Source organism: Oxyura jamaicensis, chromosome 1 (assembly GCF_011077185.1).
Source record: "Oxyura jamaicensis isolate SHBP4307 breed ruddy duck chromosome 1, BPBGC_Ojam_1.0, whole genome shotgun sequence".
NCBI lineage: Eukaryota > Metazoa > Chordata > Aves > Anseriformes > Anatidae > Oxyura > Oxyura jamaicensis.
In genome coordinates, this window is record NC_048893.1 from 20,791,713 (window position 1) to 20,808,559 (window position 16,847).

General features: G+C 40.7%; 1 protein-coding gene across 4 annotated transcripts in view; it reads left to right on the plus strand.

The window, feature by feature from the left end:
- TRABD (TraB domain containing) overlaps positions 1-16,847 on the plus strand; it is a 32,171-nt gene that overhangs the window by 10,148 nt on the left and 5,176 nt on the right. For 3 of the 4 annotated variants that reach the window (XM_035338216.1, XM_035338206.1, XM_035338199.1), the window contains exons 2-9: positions 180-242; positions 2,338-2,416; positions 4,987-5,153; positions 6,071-6,211; positions 11,089-11,199; positions 12,121-12,260; positions 14,465-14,637; positions 16,416-16,527. In XM_035338216.1, the coding sequence (XP_035194107.1) occupies positions 219-242; positions 2,338-2,416; positions 4,987-5,153; positions 6,071-6,211; positions 11,089-11,199; positions 12,121-12,260; positions 14,465-14,637; positions 16,416-16,527 (947 nt within the window). In that variant the 5' untranslated portion in view covers positions 180-218. Of the gene's footprint in view, positions 1-179; positions 243-2,337; positions 2,417-4,719; positions 4,857-4,986; positions 5,154-6,070; positions 6,212-11,088; positions 11,200-12,120; positions 12,261-14,464; positions 14,638-16,415; positions 16,528-16,847 lie in introns of those variants that run through there. The other variant, XM_035338228.1, reaches the window with a different exon arrangement.

Below are 16,847 nucleotides of genomic sequence, written 5' to 3' on the forward strand. Positions count from 1 at the left end.
CCCAGCAGAGTTGAAAAGGTGACATTTGTACATCTTCAGTTTGTTGCTTTAAAGCCTCTATCAATGAGTTTATAGAAATGCCTTTGCTTCCCACCCCACCCCCTTCCCAGTTCTTAAATTAATATTTTGGGTCTTGAAATCAATTTTTAATTATCATTCGTTTCTTTTACTTTTTACAGTTCTTGTGAGGTTGGTGAAAATAAGTCTGCATTCCAGGGATGCAAGAGGAGCAACAGCCTGAGGTAGGTATTGGAATTGAAGGGGTTTTTCTTCTTGATGTAATTGAAGGGAAGGTCGAGACTCTGAATCAGTCCTGTTCGTGCTTCGGGAAGGCTTACAGAGTCAGGGATCAAGACTACCGATGTAACCTTATTTTAAGAACAGGGTTGAAGGGTTCAGTGCTATTGTTTTGCCACACTTACATCCTTCTTTTTATGGTCCTTTTCTCTACAGTTGGAAGAATTAGAAAAGGCCTTCTGTGTTAATTTACTTTTAAGTCAAGAATGGCATAAAACAAGCTAGCCTACTTGTTTAAACCTTTTGGAGAAAAGATTTCTTTTGTGATTAAATTACACAATTTGAGTGTATATAAATGATCTTAATGTACATGGTTTAAGCATCTTGCCAAGTAAACTCAGGTGCTCCTTTCTACGTGTTCTGCTCCTCTTTCATATCTGTGCATCTCAAAACCTTTTTCCGATGTAGTAGGTGAAGTTTAGGAATTTTTTTTTGCCACAAAATATAATGTGGGTTCATGTGTCCTGTTAACTTAAAAAAAAAAAAAAAAAAAAAGGAAATGGGGGGTGAAAGGCAGACTCCTAATGGGGTCCTTAATGTTTTTTCCACTCCTGTTGTTACGATGACAAAGCCAGCACAAGTGACACAGTTAATTCCATATGTTATATCGATACACTTTTTCACAGTATTTTTGTGACTAAAGTTACGTATGCAAGCATTAGAGTCAAACCATATGTTGTGATCAAAATCTGAGCTGGTGTTAAATTAGTTCTGAGTAGAATTGCAATTTGCAGTTGTCCATGAACAGACGTTGCTTTGTGGTGAAAGGATAATTTGTTGCTGTGAATGTTTTAAACTTTGTACTGTAGAGATGTACTTTTTGGTGTTACTCCATGAAACGCAATGACAAATTCTGCCTTACCTTCAGTGGGGTCACGGTAAGACACATAGGATTTATCATCTGAAAAGTACTGTCTAGTACAATGGAATATGAGATGAAAGTAATCTTGTTGAAAGCCTTTAACAGTTGGATGTGTTTTGTACACTCGTATTTTAAAACTGACCAGGTTAAGTACAAAGTTAATGTAACCAGACATTCCCACTAAAAAGTTGACATCCTTTGGGAGAGTCTGACCACCTGCTTGCTGACTCGCTAATACTGCCTTTCATTAGGAAAGTACCTGAGTCATTATGGATTCATATGCTGTCTCTAACTTTTTGACTTAATGTTGTTAAGGAACTCCAAATTCTCCTGGTAATCATCTTGATCCAGCTTAGAATTAATGCAGTTGCCTAAAGATAGCTTACAGTTGAGCTTTCTTTGATTCTTAAGTCTTTTCCTGCACTAACTGCTTCTCCAGCTTGGGTGACGTAGGCTGAATTGTTGGAATTTTGTGCAAGAGTTTTAAAAATTGCGCATTAGTTACAAATAAGTCTGGCTTTGCTAGTCAAAGACCTGGCATATACTTCTAGGGACAGTATTTTAAAGTTGGTCTTCAGAAGGCTTTTCAGCTACTGTCTTGTCCTGTAGGGAGGAAAAATATGCAAACACATAATTTCTAATATTTCTGGTTTCTGATGTACATGGAAGTCAGTATATGGCCAGATTCTACAAGGTTGGGCCCTTGAGTATTGTAATTATATTTTAACAGTCTAAAATACTTGGGCAGACTCCCCTCGAATGCATGTGTGTATTCTTGAGAGCTGATTGATCTGTCAAGACTGACAAAAGGAATGCTGACTGGTTGGTAGTTAAGTCAAATATGCCATGTGATAAGTAGGAATGGTGTTATCAGTGCACACTTAGGTTTCTAACGCACAAAACAGTAGTGCAGCTAGGGATAAATTTGTTCGTTTTGTTCTAGAGTCAGACTTTTTTTTTAATTCCATGTCAGGTATAAATACTATCTCTCATACTTACACAGCTAGGAGAAAAAACAGTTGTAAAACCACAGATGTTTTGTACTGTTAAGACTGCTTAAATTATTTAGTTGCTTGGATATTGTATGTAGGTTCAAATCAAGCAAACCCACGAGGGAAAAAATGTATTAAAACATTTCATTATAATTCCCAGCTTCCTTTTGAATTTGTTCCATACAGGCTGCTGCAGATCCAATGTCCTCCTCTGATGCACCAGAAGATGGACCAAAGGAAACGTCAAGTGTATCACAGAATATCTGTATGTTTCTGGTTTGACTGGGAAGGGTGGTGTCACACTGGGAGTACGTTAAGCTAAATGTCCGTGCCTTTTCCTTACCTAGTAAGGATGCTGCTCTTAGTGCAAAAGGGCGATGTGAATGAGGTCATAGATGACTTAATCTGCTCAACTGGGCCTTTCTACAAATCATGCATAAAAACAAATTTGAAAAGAGCAATGACCTACTGTATTGATGGTCAGTTTGCTGTTCCCCTGCTTTAAAAAAAATAAAAAGGCAAACCAATTTTTTTTATTTAAGAGAGATGTTAATTTATTGTTTTAAGCTTGATCTTTGCTCTGTAAGCCGAAGATAGATAAGTACCTGGTTGATTCAGAGTTCCTCATCTAGTGTTACAATGTGGAATCAGCTGTTACAATTGGAACACTTTGCCCATTCCAACACTAGTTTTTTTGATATGAAGGCCAAGCCTGCAGGATGTGTGAATAGAAGTATTCCAGCCAAAACTGTCTTGTGAAGCCCGGGAGGAGTATCAGCCTTTACCTTTTAGTGATTAGGATCAGATAATGACAGACATTCCTCTCTCAGGAGGAAAAAACAAAGGCTGCTTAGCATTTGCTTTCAGTTTATTGATAAAATGTTGTGACGTTAATATATACAGTCTTCCTTTCTGAACAATAGGAACATTCAGATTGTGCTTTCTGGCAAATAATAGGCGAAGAACCACCTTAGGGCAAATTAGCATGCAATGTTATAATGCTGAAGTTGCTGAATAATTCCTTGGGACTGCAGATTGGAGAAGAAAATCATGGGAGCGAACAGAGCCTTAAGTAATGCTATGGGAAGGGCATTCAGACCTAAAGAAGCAAATTGACTTATGTTGATTTTTTTCCTCTATATAAAGAATTTGGTTTCATAAAAAATTGTAGCTGCTTCTGAGAATGTTTTCCTTGAACATATCCTTACTGATAACACCCATTACTTCACTGTTACAATGGTTTTTCTTCACATGAAACGTCTGGTTCTGAATGTATGTATGAGGTGGAGGCTGGAAAAATTAACAGGAAAGGAAGTCCTTTAAGGGTTACTGAATATGTAGAAACCCCTTTCAGCTCAGGGAATCTGAACCATAAGTGGCTGGAGGCTATGTATTTGGAGAAAGTATCATGCATGCTTCCCTGGTTCTTACACTCTTCCATAGATACCCTCTTTTGACTGCTGTGGGAGACAAGAAATTTGATTAGGTAGATTTTGGTTGCTCTAAATAGCTTCTTTTATGACTGTGTGACTGAGAGTGCTACAAATGCAATGGCCTTACCCTTCTCCTTCCTTTTACAGTCATGTCTTCCCCACCGCCTCCTTAGCATCACCGTCTGCTTTGGCAGCAACATGGTCTTCGATCAGACCATACTGATTGCAACACACCATGTTCTTGGGTATTGACCAGGAAGTAGTAGGCTGCTAAAATGCTAACTAAAAGGATGTTGGAGGGTGGCTTTTGTTCTGTTTTGTTTTGGTTTTGACATAAAGTTCTGTGAGATAAATATTTGGTTTACTCATGTTGCCCCAGATCTGTCCTACAGAGTCATGAAAGGAAAGAATATACAGTGGGAGGCTGTAATTTTTCTCCATCTTTCTCATTCCACCTGTAAACTGCTTGCTGACCTTTTTCTGCTGGTACTATGATCCTCTTCTTAGATCCTGCTGTTTCAAGCCTCTGTTAACTTCTGCAGCAGCTTGCCACAAAGTTGGCTGGAAACAAAACTGTTTTCCTATTTGATACTTTTTAAAGTTCCATTATAACTCAGAGAAAACTCACGCAAAGTTACTGTATTTTCCATTGATGTAAAATTGAAGCTTCTCCATCTCAGTTGATGAGGCTTTCTGGCATTTCACAAGCAACTGTGGTGGAATCGATAGATCTTCCAGTTTTCCATTGCAAGCTTTTTACAGATGGCCAGCATTCGTGTTGTACCATTTTGGTCTTAATCAGTTTATTGTTGACACCAGAGAAGAACCACTGATTTCCTAACCCAAATGCCTATTAAGGTTTTATTTCCAATTGTATACTGATCCCTGGTGTGTTAGCTACACACAGGGCTAAGACTGGTACTGGAAGGTATCCTACATGCTCCATCCAGTATGTAGAGGCGACTTTACCAGCATATTTGTAGCAGTATACAGATGTTGCTATTGTTTATACAGATAAAGTTACAAAAGGGAACGATTTTGTTCTAGAATTTTAAAAATGCTTTTTTTTTCCCGATCTAGTGTATACCTTTTCTAAGTATTCTTTGCTTCTCTATCCACCTCACCTGCCACACAGCTTCTCTCTTTCCCTTACTGAACTGCGTGGACAACCTGTCCCAGTGTCCACAGGGTAGGAAACCTGGACTGAGACCCATGCTTGGAGGCAGCCTCTCCAGTGGTGGCACTCTCAATGATGTAGCCTCAGAATTGAATGTAAGATTACAGTGGTAAATCATGGCCTTTTAGCTCTGCTCTGCTGTTTAGTGGTGACATTTTTATTTTCTGTCTTTTTTACTTGCGTTTCGTAGTCATGTGCGCTTTTCTTTTTTCTTGACCTTTCTAGCTGATGCAGAGGCATTTAAAATCCTTCTGGAGATGAAGATGAAGAAGAGGCAGAAAAAACCTTCTTTACCAAGCACTGTGACTGAGCTTGACACTGAGGATGGTTCTAAAGTGTATGTGGTTGGAACAGCCCACTTCAGTGACAGCAGCAAAAAGGATGTAGTGAAGGTAGATATGAAGTGGAAGCCTTTCAGCAGCGTGGTGTTAATGTCGTTAACTTATCGTGAAGTATGTCACAACACAGAACAAAGTCCAGCTCTCTGACTTGTTTTTTTGCAACCGCCGGGTTCTGTTTCTCAAAGTAGGTGTTGGAGGGCTGACAGTACAGTGGGATGAACTAAAAGATACCCGTATCATCTTGGTAATTTTTTATGCAATACATTGCTTTCCAATCCCATTTCTTTTTTCTTTTTGTCCTCTAAAGAATATGGAATAACACCAGCAGTGTGTCTGCATGCCTGCTGTGATGGGAATGTGCCAAGAGGGTGCAAAGCCTAGAAAAGCTGAGAACTCCTTTCTTCTTTGTGCACGGGATGTATAATGAGTTGTAAAACCATGCTGCCCCAAACTTGAGAATGGAGTCCAATGTACAAATAGCTCTGAAGCACTAGTAAAAGTAGGAGCTATTTCATACTGTACCTCATGCGAAGTCTGCAGTTTAGACTGGCTTCCTTCTCTGGGTGCAAGAAGGAGAGGAATCTTGTGCCAGAACCATCAGCTCTGGCTCTTACAAAGCTTATTCTAAATCAGATTGCAATTGGTCACAAACTACAGTTAAAGAGACTTTGCTAATGTGAAAGAAAAAAGGTGGATATCTTGATTTATTTTTTCCCAGCATAACTTTTTCTCCCTATTATTCTCCCAAAGCATCCAGTAGCTAAATCAATTCACTCTCATTTTCTTCCTTTGTTTTTCTTAATAAATAGCTATTTGGTGGATTCTTACCCTTTCATTGCTATTTTAAGTGAAAATTACTGTTGGAATTGTGCTTTTAGGTCCTTTTTTTCTCATGAAAGTATCAATATTGGCCGCACTTCTCTTTAATCTTTCCTAAATTGGTGTAAATGAAATCATCTTTTTTTCAGACAATACAGGAAGTACAGCCTGATGTGGTTGTGGTGGAGCTGTGCCAGTACAGAGTTTCCATGTTAAAGATGGATGAAAGGACATTACTAAAAGAAGCCAAAGAAATAAATCTGGAAAAACTGCAACAAGCTATAAAGCAGGTATGGTTCCTGCAGTGAGAATTAAAGGTTTGTGCTAGGAGTGATTTGTCAAGTTACAACTAAAAACACTGTTCTCGCCAGCTGGGAACCCAATGGTGTTTGCTCACCAGGGTGAACCTACACCTTCACTTACCACCTAGCGGGTACCATGACTGTGTGTTAAGTGTGGTGTCTTGTTTTTAGCTAGAACGTTGAGGGCTTAAGTTGCACTACAGGATCCTATGGCCAAGTGTTGACCTCAGGAGGGCTCTTCTGTGTTTAACAGTTGTTCTGCTCCCAGGACACAAGTTTAAGTATTTAATTGTAGCATTCCACTAGTCCATTTAAATAGGGCTGCTATCCCTGCAATCTGCAACTGTATCACAGGTATTGAAGGAGCACTTAATTTTGATACTGTCTGCAGGGGTCTGGTTAGTTGCATTCCTCCATCTTAGTGTATTTCTCTTCATGTCTTTTTACTAATTCCATTCTACTCATTTTCTGAGTAGTTCCTTATTGGCTGTAGATGTTGACGAAGACTTTAGAAAAAGCTGGGCAGAAAAGAATAGATTATTATTAATCAAACTACAGCTGGTCTGGCAGTTTGGTGCTGTTTTGGATGTGTGAGTGCACAACAAGCTTTGTCCTGTAGTTCTTGGTTTCACCTTGTTAGCTTGTATTTAAGTAATTTTAAGCTAAGCCCAGAGAAGGAGCATGGAGTCGATTTTTAAATGGTTATGGGATATTTGAGTGGAATGGTAGTATCTGGGCAGGTCAAAAGTTTTTCCACTGTCCAGTTGAATGAACAAGTTCATAGACTGTTATTTTATTGATGTCTTTGGGAAATTCCCAGGATTGCACCTCCCGTTGGAATATAATTCCTCCATGTAGGAAGTGTGTGGGGTGGCTAGGGACAAGTGTGCTGTGTTTAATGTGTTTGTTTGTGTACATGCACATAGTGTTTTGGCACAGTCTTTCTGACTCATACAGTTAGGCAATAATGTGCATTTCCTGTTTTCTTCCCTTATGTTCTATCAAAGGATAGAAGATTGCAAAACATTTGCATATTGCAGGAATTATTGCATCCATCTGTTTATTTTGGGGGAAAGTGGATGGTTTTGATGCATGTAACCAAAGCAATGAATCTTCACAACAATCAGAGCAGCGTAGCTGAGGATATTTTGACCTGGTAAACGAGCATGAAAGCTTTTTTTATTATTATTTTCAGTCAAAGCTAAATGCAACAGTTCTTGCTGTGTTAAGTTTTCTCTGTTAAGAGGAAAAGGGCAATAAAAAAAGAATAGCAGACTTTTTTCTCTGTCGTGAATTCATGATGGCAACTTTGTAAGTAGCAGTTCCTACCTGGACTGGGAGTGATCCTCTGTGCAGCCAGTAGGAACCACAGGTTGTGTTGGCTCCAAAACCAGAGAATAACACAAGGATCCTTCCTATAGTCACAGCTCAATCTTAACATCTTTCCTCACAAGGGATAATGCAGTTTTACTTTAAGCAGTAAAATTACATTTTATTAGTCATAACTGAAATTGGAAAGTGAGGAGAGTGTTAAGATGAATCTGTTGCACACTTGCAGTGGATCACTGGTATTCACAACTTATCCAACAACTGCTGTGGGTTAAAAAGAGCCTCCCCACCTTCAATTTCAAAACCCTTACTGTGGTTTGCAGAGAGCCACCTGTTTGCTTTCCATTAAGCAAAGCAACCTAGTGAGATCTGGCTCAAATGTGGATTACCTGAACTGCAGAGTAACATTTGGCTTAAACAAACTGGTAAGGCTGGTTTTGTCATCTCCCCTCCCCAGCTTCATGTTTCCGCTGTCCTCTGTCCATAGCAGAGCTCACAAGAGCACGTGGCAACCTGAATAAGGCTTGCTTTTTAGCTGTGCTATGTCCCCAGGTGGCTGTCTGCTGGTTGTGGCACAAAGGAGGAGGCAGGAAACCGTATTTCTTGCTGCCACCAGCCCTCTTTCTCCTTTGCCAAAAATCTTAGATCAACCTGACTTGTTTTGATAACCTGCTCCTTTAGGATGAAGTTACCTGTGAGGAATATATCATAATGACTTTTATTATACTGCTGGGCAGTGAAAAAACTCTTGCACAGCATAATACATCCTTCTGTGCTAGGTAACCTACAGGACTGTCTGCTAAATAAAACATACTACAAATAGGTAAGTGAAGAGTATATTCATACAGACCCATGTGGGCTGCAGTCACTTGTGCTTTAAGACCAACCTCCAGGGGATTTGCAGCAGTAGGGAAACCCGTTCCAGTTTCCATATAGCCAAGTTTTGTTTTTACAGGGCTGCATCCGTGCCATTTAGTGTTGGTTTTATCTTTTTCTTAAAGAAATCCGGAGGCCTAAAATACATGCTGCTTGTTTCTGCCTGCCGTTCTGCAGTTACGGTGTTGGATCTGTAACTTGTTACAGAGTCAGGGTAGCTGCAAACCCTGCTCCTCAGGCTGTGTTCTCCATACATAGCAGAAGTGTGGCTGTGCTGAGCCCGAGGGAAGGTTTGTGTGCTCCAGAAGGCCTCTGACAGTTGCCAATAGCAGATGCCTGGAGAAAAACATCAGAACCTGCAGTCATACTTTGTCAGGGTATTATTCCTACCTTGTTTCATTCTACTCGCTGTCCCCATGCTAATCATGGTGTCAGCTATGCTCTTACCTTGATCTCTCATCCGTTCCCAAACCTCAGGAGTGTGCGGTATTTAACCTCTTCCCCTATGCTTGGTATTTCTTTTGCACATGTACTGGTTCACATATTTTTGTCCTCAAGGCACAAGTCCAATTAAGATCGTACGGTAGCATGTGTTTCTGTTTTGTTCCTTTTCTGATAATCCCGCTCGTTTTTCTTGCTTTCTGACTGTGGAATGTCAGGCTGATAAAATTGGTATTTCACGTTCTCTGCCCTGTGTGCTAAGAGCTCTGCATTCCTCTGCCTGTGCAGCTGCTTCCTTCCATGTGTGCACTGCTTTGTGTTTATTTTATGTTGCACCTAACCTGTGAACTGTGGGTGCCAGCCACACAGGATTTATTGCTCTCCTGTGGTCACCTTTCCTTTATCAGGTGTGGAATAATCTGGTATTGCTAAAACCTCTCTGTGTTCTGCTCCCACTGTTGTTCCTGCTTTTTGCTCTTTATCCCCAGACTTTCTGGCTGGTTGGTGCTCCGTGCTGCTGCCTGTCACCTTTTATCTCGGTGATGCTGAGCAAATGTGGCAGGCACTGGGTCTCATGCAGGTTAAGAGCAGAAACGTCTCAGACACACTCCAGAGACGTGGCCCTTTGTTAGCCAGCAGGAGGGATCTTTCCATTGCCGTGTAAAATACAGACTTCAAATACCTCGTCCTGAAGGGTGTGTGAGCCCACAAATGACCTCAGGCTGCATTTTCTTCTTTTTCTGTGAGGAGTTTTTTTCTGAACTTCTGGAAACCCTTGTCTCCCAGACTTTTCTCAGTCTCGAAGATGCTGAAGACCTTTCTTTTCCCTGCTCTTTCTTCCTTGTCTCCCACCAGGAGCCCAGTGTCCTGTCTTCCTGCGTAGCATATTCATTTGGTGGTGACTACATGGCAGTCACCTAGCATGGCCAAGCACAGGGAAGCAGATGCACAACTGGCTTTGAAAACAGCTGCTCTCTTCTGCCAGTTCTGGTCCTTAGTGACTCTTGAATCTGCTTATCTGCAGAAACTGCCTACGACTTGTGCAGGGGTTGTGCAAGCATCAAAGCTTGCTCTGGGTGGGTTCTTTGAGCATGTCCATGGCAGCAGGGAGGGGAGACGAGGACCTTCCCCGGTAACTTCAAGCAGTCTTGTTCACTCAAGCTATCCTATGTAACCTCATCTTCAGTTGCATGAAGCCGCTGATAGAACAGAAAATTAACCTTTAGCAAGGTAGGGGGACATGCCCCTCTTGGTAGCGGTACAGAATGATGCCAAATTGAAGGAGATGTGTAACAGGGGATGGGATGCTCTTGGAGACAGGTGACACTCAGCCACTCGATCTTTGTCGTAAGAACAACTGGTGCAGGACAGCCAGAGCTGGGCAGAACAGCTCTGAGTGGATTTCCAGGGGTGATTTCATCCCTGTTTGAAAGGCTAGGAAAGGGAATTTTTGCTTAAATGTATGTAGGAGATTCTTCTTCTTCAATAAAGAGCTCTGGATTTTAATCTGGGTTTTAAGTCTCTGTTTTATAATAGACTATTTGTGCAAGGAGGAGCCTTCAGTGTGCTTGTTGGAGTGCATCAGACTCAAGACTGAGGTTTTCCTTCTAAGGTCTCATGTGCTGAAGTCATGCACATCAAATTATTGCACAACCCTGAATTTTCTGTGTTTCTACAGCTCTTAACCTAACTAGTGTTCAGCCCAGTGCTTCACTGGGGTTATGGAAGTATTTATGATTAGACCACTATTTCCCTTTCAATACATTCATAATGTAACTGTGCATTCATTGTGTGTTCAATGGAATGTGCTTTTATGTTCTGGCCTTCTGTAACCAGATCAAGAAAAAATAAATGTAGTGTATGAGCTGATCTGCCATTCAGACACTTTCTTCAATCAGATAGAATGAATGTAAACTGAAAAATCTGGCAGCTCTCCTGTCCCTTCCCATCATCCTTTTTTGTTGTTGTTGAGAGGGAGGATAGTCTGGCTGCACACTCAAGTGAAAAGCCGCTTTACAACTGACAGAAGCTGAAACAAAAGAGTGGTATTGATCAGTGAATTTGTTCCAAAAAGTAGCTTCAATGTCTCTTCTTCGCTAAGATATTTAATGTTTTTCATGACTATGAACAGTACATTATTCTAAGATTCCATGCAGTATGTTGATACTCCTTTTTAACGTTTTTCTTCTTCTTCTTTTTTTTTTTTTTTTTTTTGCCAGAATGGAGTCATGTCTGGATTGATGCAAATGCTGCTTCTGAAAGTGTCTGCTCACATCACAGAACAGCTGGGAATGGCCCCAGGAGGAGAATTCAGGGAGGCTTTCAAAGAGGTGTGAAATTGAAATGTTTTTTCCGAGGTCAAATTCTTGGCCTTTTGCTCTCAGAGTCAGTAAATAAAGGCATTTTCTAGTCACTTAGAAAGGAGCACTCTGGCTGTACTTTTGCTGAAGTCTCTGAAGTGGTAAAAATCATCTTCAGCTTCAAAGTATACTCAAAGGTAGAGGTTCACAGCCCTAGTTGACACGAAAACAACTCCTAAAAAGACTTTAAATGATAAGTGATATTTTTGGATGGTGTTTGTTTCAGTTTATTTTGTTCCTCTTGGATAACTATTTTTGAATTTTGGGTATGGATGCCGGTCATCTGTGGTGTCAGGATTTCAGTCTGTGAAAACTAACTCTAATTCATCCAGAAAGATTTATTACTCTGTCTTCCTCTAAAGTGGCTGTTTGAGATTTTTAAACAGGTATGCTTAGTAAAGAACTTCCAAGAAATTCCCTGCTGTGCTAAAATTTGTCAGCCTCAGCTACAGCGAAGTCTCACCTGGCATTGCCACCTGGTATCTAGCACCAGTTTTTGTTTCATAAGCTCCTTCTTGAATGTATCTTATTGTGACAAGGGGATAGGATTTGATGGGATCACAAACCTGTTTAAAAGCAAAATGTCCAAAATTATTTTACCTTGGACTTTATTGAGACCTGGAGAGATACTGAGCCCCCTCATGTGAAGAGGGCAATTACAGCTTAACATTTTTTACTGTAATACCTACTGCATTTTTTGGCTGAGATATTCCTTTATGAAGGAGTATACTGAAAACTTTATTCACTTCAAAGCCAAAATATTTCTTGATGTTGAGGTATGACACTACTTGTTCTTTTGTAAGGTAGCTTAGATCACGTAGTAACATGAACGTTATCAATGTACCGTGCCTTCAGTACAGGTTGACTAGTAATCTGTATTTTCTCTTCCAGGCTAGTAAAGTACCTTTCTGTAAATTTCATCTTGGAGACAGACCCATTCCTGTTACGTTTAAGAGAGCAATTGCTGCACTTTCTTTCTGGCAAAAAGTCAAGCTTGCTTGGGGCCTTTGCTTCTTATCAGACCCAATCAGGTATGAATAAACATCCCGTATGTTTATCAGAGAATTGTTCAGCTTTTCAGTTTGACTTGGTAGGAGCTCAAAGGTCTTGGTACGCAGCCTGATGTGGTAAAACCTTAAATTAGTGAGACAGATAAATACACAAACTACATGTCAGTAATCCATACTTTTTTAAAAAGAAAGCTGGCTTTCTGACCATGTTACATCTTTGTTGAGTAGTATTTTGATACATTACGTCCAAATTGTGGATCATTTTGAAGTAAAGATTGAGCTCTGTGTGCAATTGAATAATAAATAAAAATACTTGAAAATATATTTTTAATGCTGAAATTAAAGTTTTTCCCAGTACTACTGTGTGGATATTGTGAATGTAAGAGAAAGCAGGGTCTCAGGATGTTATCTTCAACTGCCTTAGGTTTTCCAGAGGACTTGGGCCTGCTGTGTTAAGTCACGTTGTATCAGGGCAGCTCGAGAATTGAGTCAACATCATCTGCTATCTGAGCAGATTTGGGGAACAGAAGAAAACCCTTTTAAGTTTGTGGGTAACATGTCTGACTATAAATGAACGTGACCTTTATAAAGGGACACTGTTAGGAACTCTTGCCTTACGGTAATGCTTCTCAGATGGCTCTTCTCTTGCTTTGTTTGGTTTCCTCTGCCCTTTAGAGAAACCACTGTGCCAAGTTTGCTTCCTCTTTGCTTCTGGACGCAAGTAGGTGTGAGATAACTTGCTTGAACTGGGTGAGAACATGCACAGCTGTCCTCCTAAATTCCATCTGCTCCTACCAGACTTGCAGTGGTGGGAGGCTTGCCAGAAATGGGTTCCCAGTGCACGTGGTCCCTGAATCTCAGTGCCTGTGATGGGAGCTCCACATAGCTCATAAAGTAATCTGTGTCAGTTTTTTTTCAGGCACTTGAAATTGGGCCAGGGCTCAAACTGTAGTAAGGACAATCGAGTCTTCAGTTTCCCAGCTTTAGCATTTACTTAATTGTTGTTTCCTGTAAATACTTGTTACATTCATCTGTAAAATGTTTGGCCAGCTTTCAGTCAATTAAATACAATTTTGTTAATTAATAGTCTAATACCAACTTGAAGCTATTTGCGTGCTTCTGGGGGGACGTTGGAGGATGTATTTCTCAGCAAATTCTCACATTTTTCATTCATCCCGAGGTAATTTCAGTTTTCAACTGAAAAATTAAGATAATTGTGCTTAACTATACCTTTAATATAACATCCCATTTGTTATCGTACAACTGATGGATTTGATTTTAAAAGTAGCGTGGGTAGGAGTTGAGAAGGGAAGGTGGTTATAATTAGGAAGCTGTTGGGGGTTGTTGTGTAGGTAAGATCACTCAGCCATCAACATGAGACTCTGCTGAAAATGGAGTAATTGAAAACCAGATTTCTGTTGGTCTGTCTGTGGTCTGCTGAAAGCTAGCAATGCTTTCTTCAGTTGTCTCTGCCATTTGTAGTACCTTCTGATCTCAAGTGTATTAAAAAAGTTTGGGCATTGTTCTTGAATAGACAGCGATGCAAAACCAGATGATTCTGTGCCACAAACCATGGCTGTACCACAGCTGTGGCTGCAAACAGAAGGTTAACAGCACCTATTTAAAATAATAATAATAATACAAAAGCTCATTAAATTCACTCCCGCAGTCCTTATTTCCTACCCGTTTCTATTCTTCCGTTCAGGGAATTGATTAATAACTTTCACTTCCCTGCTGAAGGCCTGTGACTGACAGAAGGGCTGCAGAACTCCTTCCATCCCCACAGACTGTGCCTGACAGCGTGTGCTTTTGTTCCTTAAATAGAGCCTCTGTGCGTTCAGCAATCAGATCTGCTTCCTCAGGAGTGCTGTGTTGCCTTTTTTAAGCTTATGAATATACAGTGGAAGTGGGGCACCGGGCTAACTCTGTCTTTTGAAGTCCTGGTGCTTTTGCTCAGTTCAGTATTCAGCTTTTTAAACCTGGAAGGGTGAATATTCAGTTGAAATGCCTGAAGGCAAGTGACCTCTCTTCTTTCCCTTGCCCTCACTGTAGAGGCATTGTTCAGTGTCCAGCTTTATGGGCCTGTGTAGACTGCTTTGCTCTGGGAGAGGACAACTGCCCACCGTGGGTTTATGTGAATGTGTGCAACACCTTTTTATTTATTGGTTTGTATTGGGCTTTGGAAGCATAACATCGATACTGAGAAAAGCTGCCTTTTCTTTCAGTAAAGATGATGTGGAGAAATGCAAGCAGAAGGACTTACTGGAGCAGATGATGGCAGAAATGATTGGAGAATTCCCTGATCTTCATCGAACGATTGTCTCTGAACGTGATATTTACTTGACCTACATGCTGAAGCAAGCAGCAAAGCAGATAGAACTACCTCGAGCTTCAGAAAGTAATTGTTTTAAAGCAGATAACATAACCAGCAATGTGTTCTTTGTGTGCTATTATAAATTTCAGTTGTTGGGAAATCTGTGGTGTTCTGTGGGTTTATCCAAGACAGATGCTGCATGCCATAGAAGATGACACTGCTTGAAAAGTTAAAAGGCATTTTACTCCTGTTGCAACCTCTTACAGAAGTAAAGAAATTTCACAGAGCAATAGGCTCCAAATGATTATTCTTTTCTCATTATGCTATTTAAAAGTGGAAAACACTGATTAGCCTGACAACTTTTTCAAAAGGCAGGCATCTGGTATTACAGCACAGCATGGGACAGACAAGGCATGTGTTCCCCGTCTCGCTGTCTCACCAAATTCACTGTCACCAATAGCTGCTCAGGCACAGATTTCCTGCTAAACTAATTATCTCTAATTTCAGCATTCATCATACTTTGCTTATGATAAATTGGGCTCCCAGGAGCTCCTGAGCATGTGTGACAAATACAGATTCTGCATGTTTCAGCAAGTTGTAAGCATACGGAATAATTCTATTTCTCCAGCCTTTGGAAGTAATTTGCTGCCATGTGTGATCTGCATGTCCTTTATTCATATAGATATGCCTGTCTCTATATATTTGTGTGTGTGTGTATCTGCATACTCACGTAGTTACTGATTTTAAGCGCTTCAGTGCAGACCTCTGGCATGGTCTTGTGATTGCAAAAGTAGTGAAGATCTTCCTTGTCTAGCACTACGTCAATGCTGCCTTCGTGAAATTTCCCCAAACACTCTAATATTCACGGTTAATGCAGGTGGCGTGGCTGAGTAGGCATGAGTGCCTTCAGTCACTCAACCTAAGGAGCAGACTGAAAAATGTGTTTAATTGTTGGTCCTTGGTGGGTCATGAGCCACAAGAATTGTATAGCATTTTACCTGCATTTTTAGTTTCTTTAAATTTGCCTTAAGAGCAAAGTCTCTGGATCACTGGTTTAGTGAATGCCTGTGAAACCGAAGGGGTTTTATATGCATTAAAAGGATTTGAAATAAAAGGTGGGGCGACAAAAGACAACAGCGTGTGTCACCTGATGGATAAGTCCTCTATTTGCCAATTTCTCCACCAGGAGAGGAGGCAACCCCAAAACTTTCAGAAAGAACACTTCAACTTCACTGGGAGTTGTGAAAACTTGTTGGTAGATCAGAGGGGAGAGCAAGAGCTGGCCTGTGTTAAAGTGGTCTAACGGTGGCTGGCTGGCTGCTGCACACAAATAGCACAGGTTTTGCTGTTACTTGCTGTGGCCAGGTCTGTGACGGTAAACTTAGCGGGGCCAGGCGTGGTCTCAAGCCCTCTTCTGTTGGTGTGTTTTAGCCCATGTTTTATCACAATCTGGTTGCGTGCCAACTGTCCGAAGCTGTGAGCAAAGCTCTGCTCAAGAGACAGCAAGGACCAAGGCTGTTCCCAATAAACGCTACAGAAACATGACCTGCGCAGGAAAGAAAATAAATGAATTTAGAGGGCTCATGCTCCAGCTTCAGGGTGGAGTGTAGCCAGTTCTGTTCACTGGAACGAATATTTCCCGGCAATACAGAAGTTGTGCTGAATTTCGTCCAGACTTCCCGCAAAAGAGGCATTTGGTGAGATACATGTTAACTTCAGTATGTAACAGTTTTAATACGTAAGAGGAGGAGTCCCTGCTTCTTAGAAAATGCTCTTCTGTAATCTCGCTTATTACCTGTTTGTTCATAGCTTGAAACTAGTTCTTTTACTGAGGTGTTCCAATGTCTCTCTTTCTTTCCTAGCTGAACCTAGAAGATATATCCCTGCTGTTGTAGTTGGTGTAGTTGGGATGGGTCACGTACCCGGAATTGAAAAGAACTGGAACTCTGACTTGAATATCCAGGAAATAATGAGGTATGTCATCCTTTCCTCTGTCCTGACATAACAGCTGCTCTTGCTGAAAGTCTGCAGTGAGTGGTTTGTTTGGGGTTTTCTTGGTTGTCATGGCGTAAAGAAATGTCTCTACTGTAATCCCTGCCCTGTCAGCTCACTGACTTGCTGTGCAGTTTGTGTGTGCAGCAAAGGAAAAGGAACTGTCAAAGGAAGAAAAAAGACGTAATTGGTTGGCTATTGAGGGAAATAAGATGAGAAAGTCCTTGTTTAGAAAGAACACCTATTGATCCACATGTAAGGCTTCTCAAATGAGATCTGTAGAAGGTGATTTAAAAAAAAAA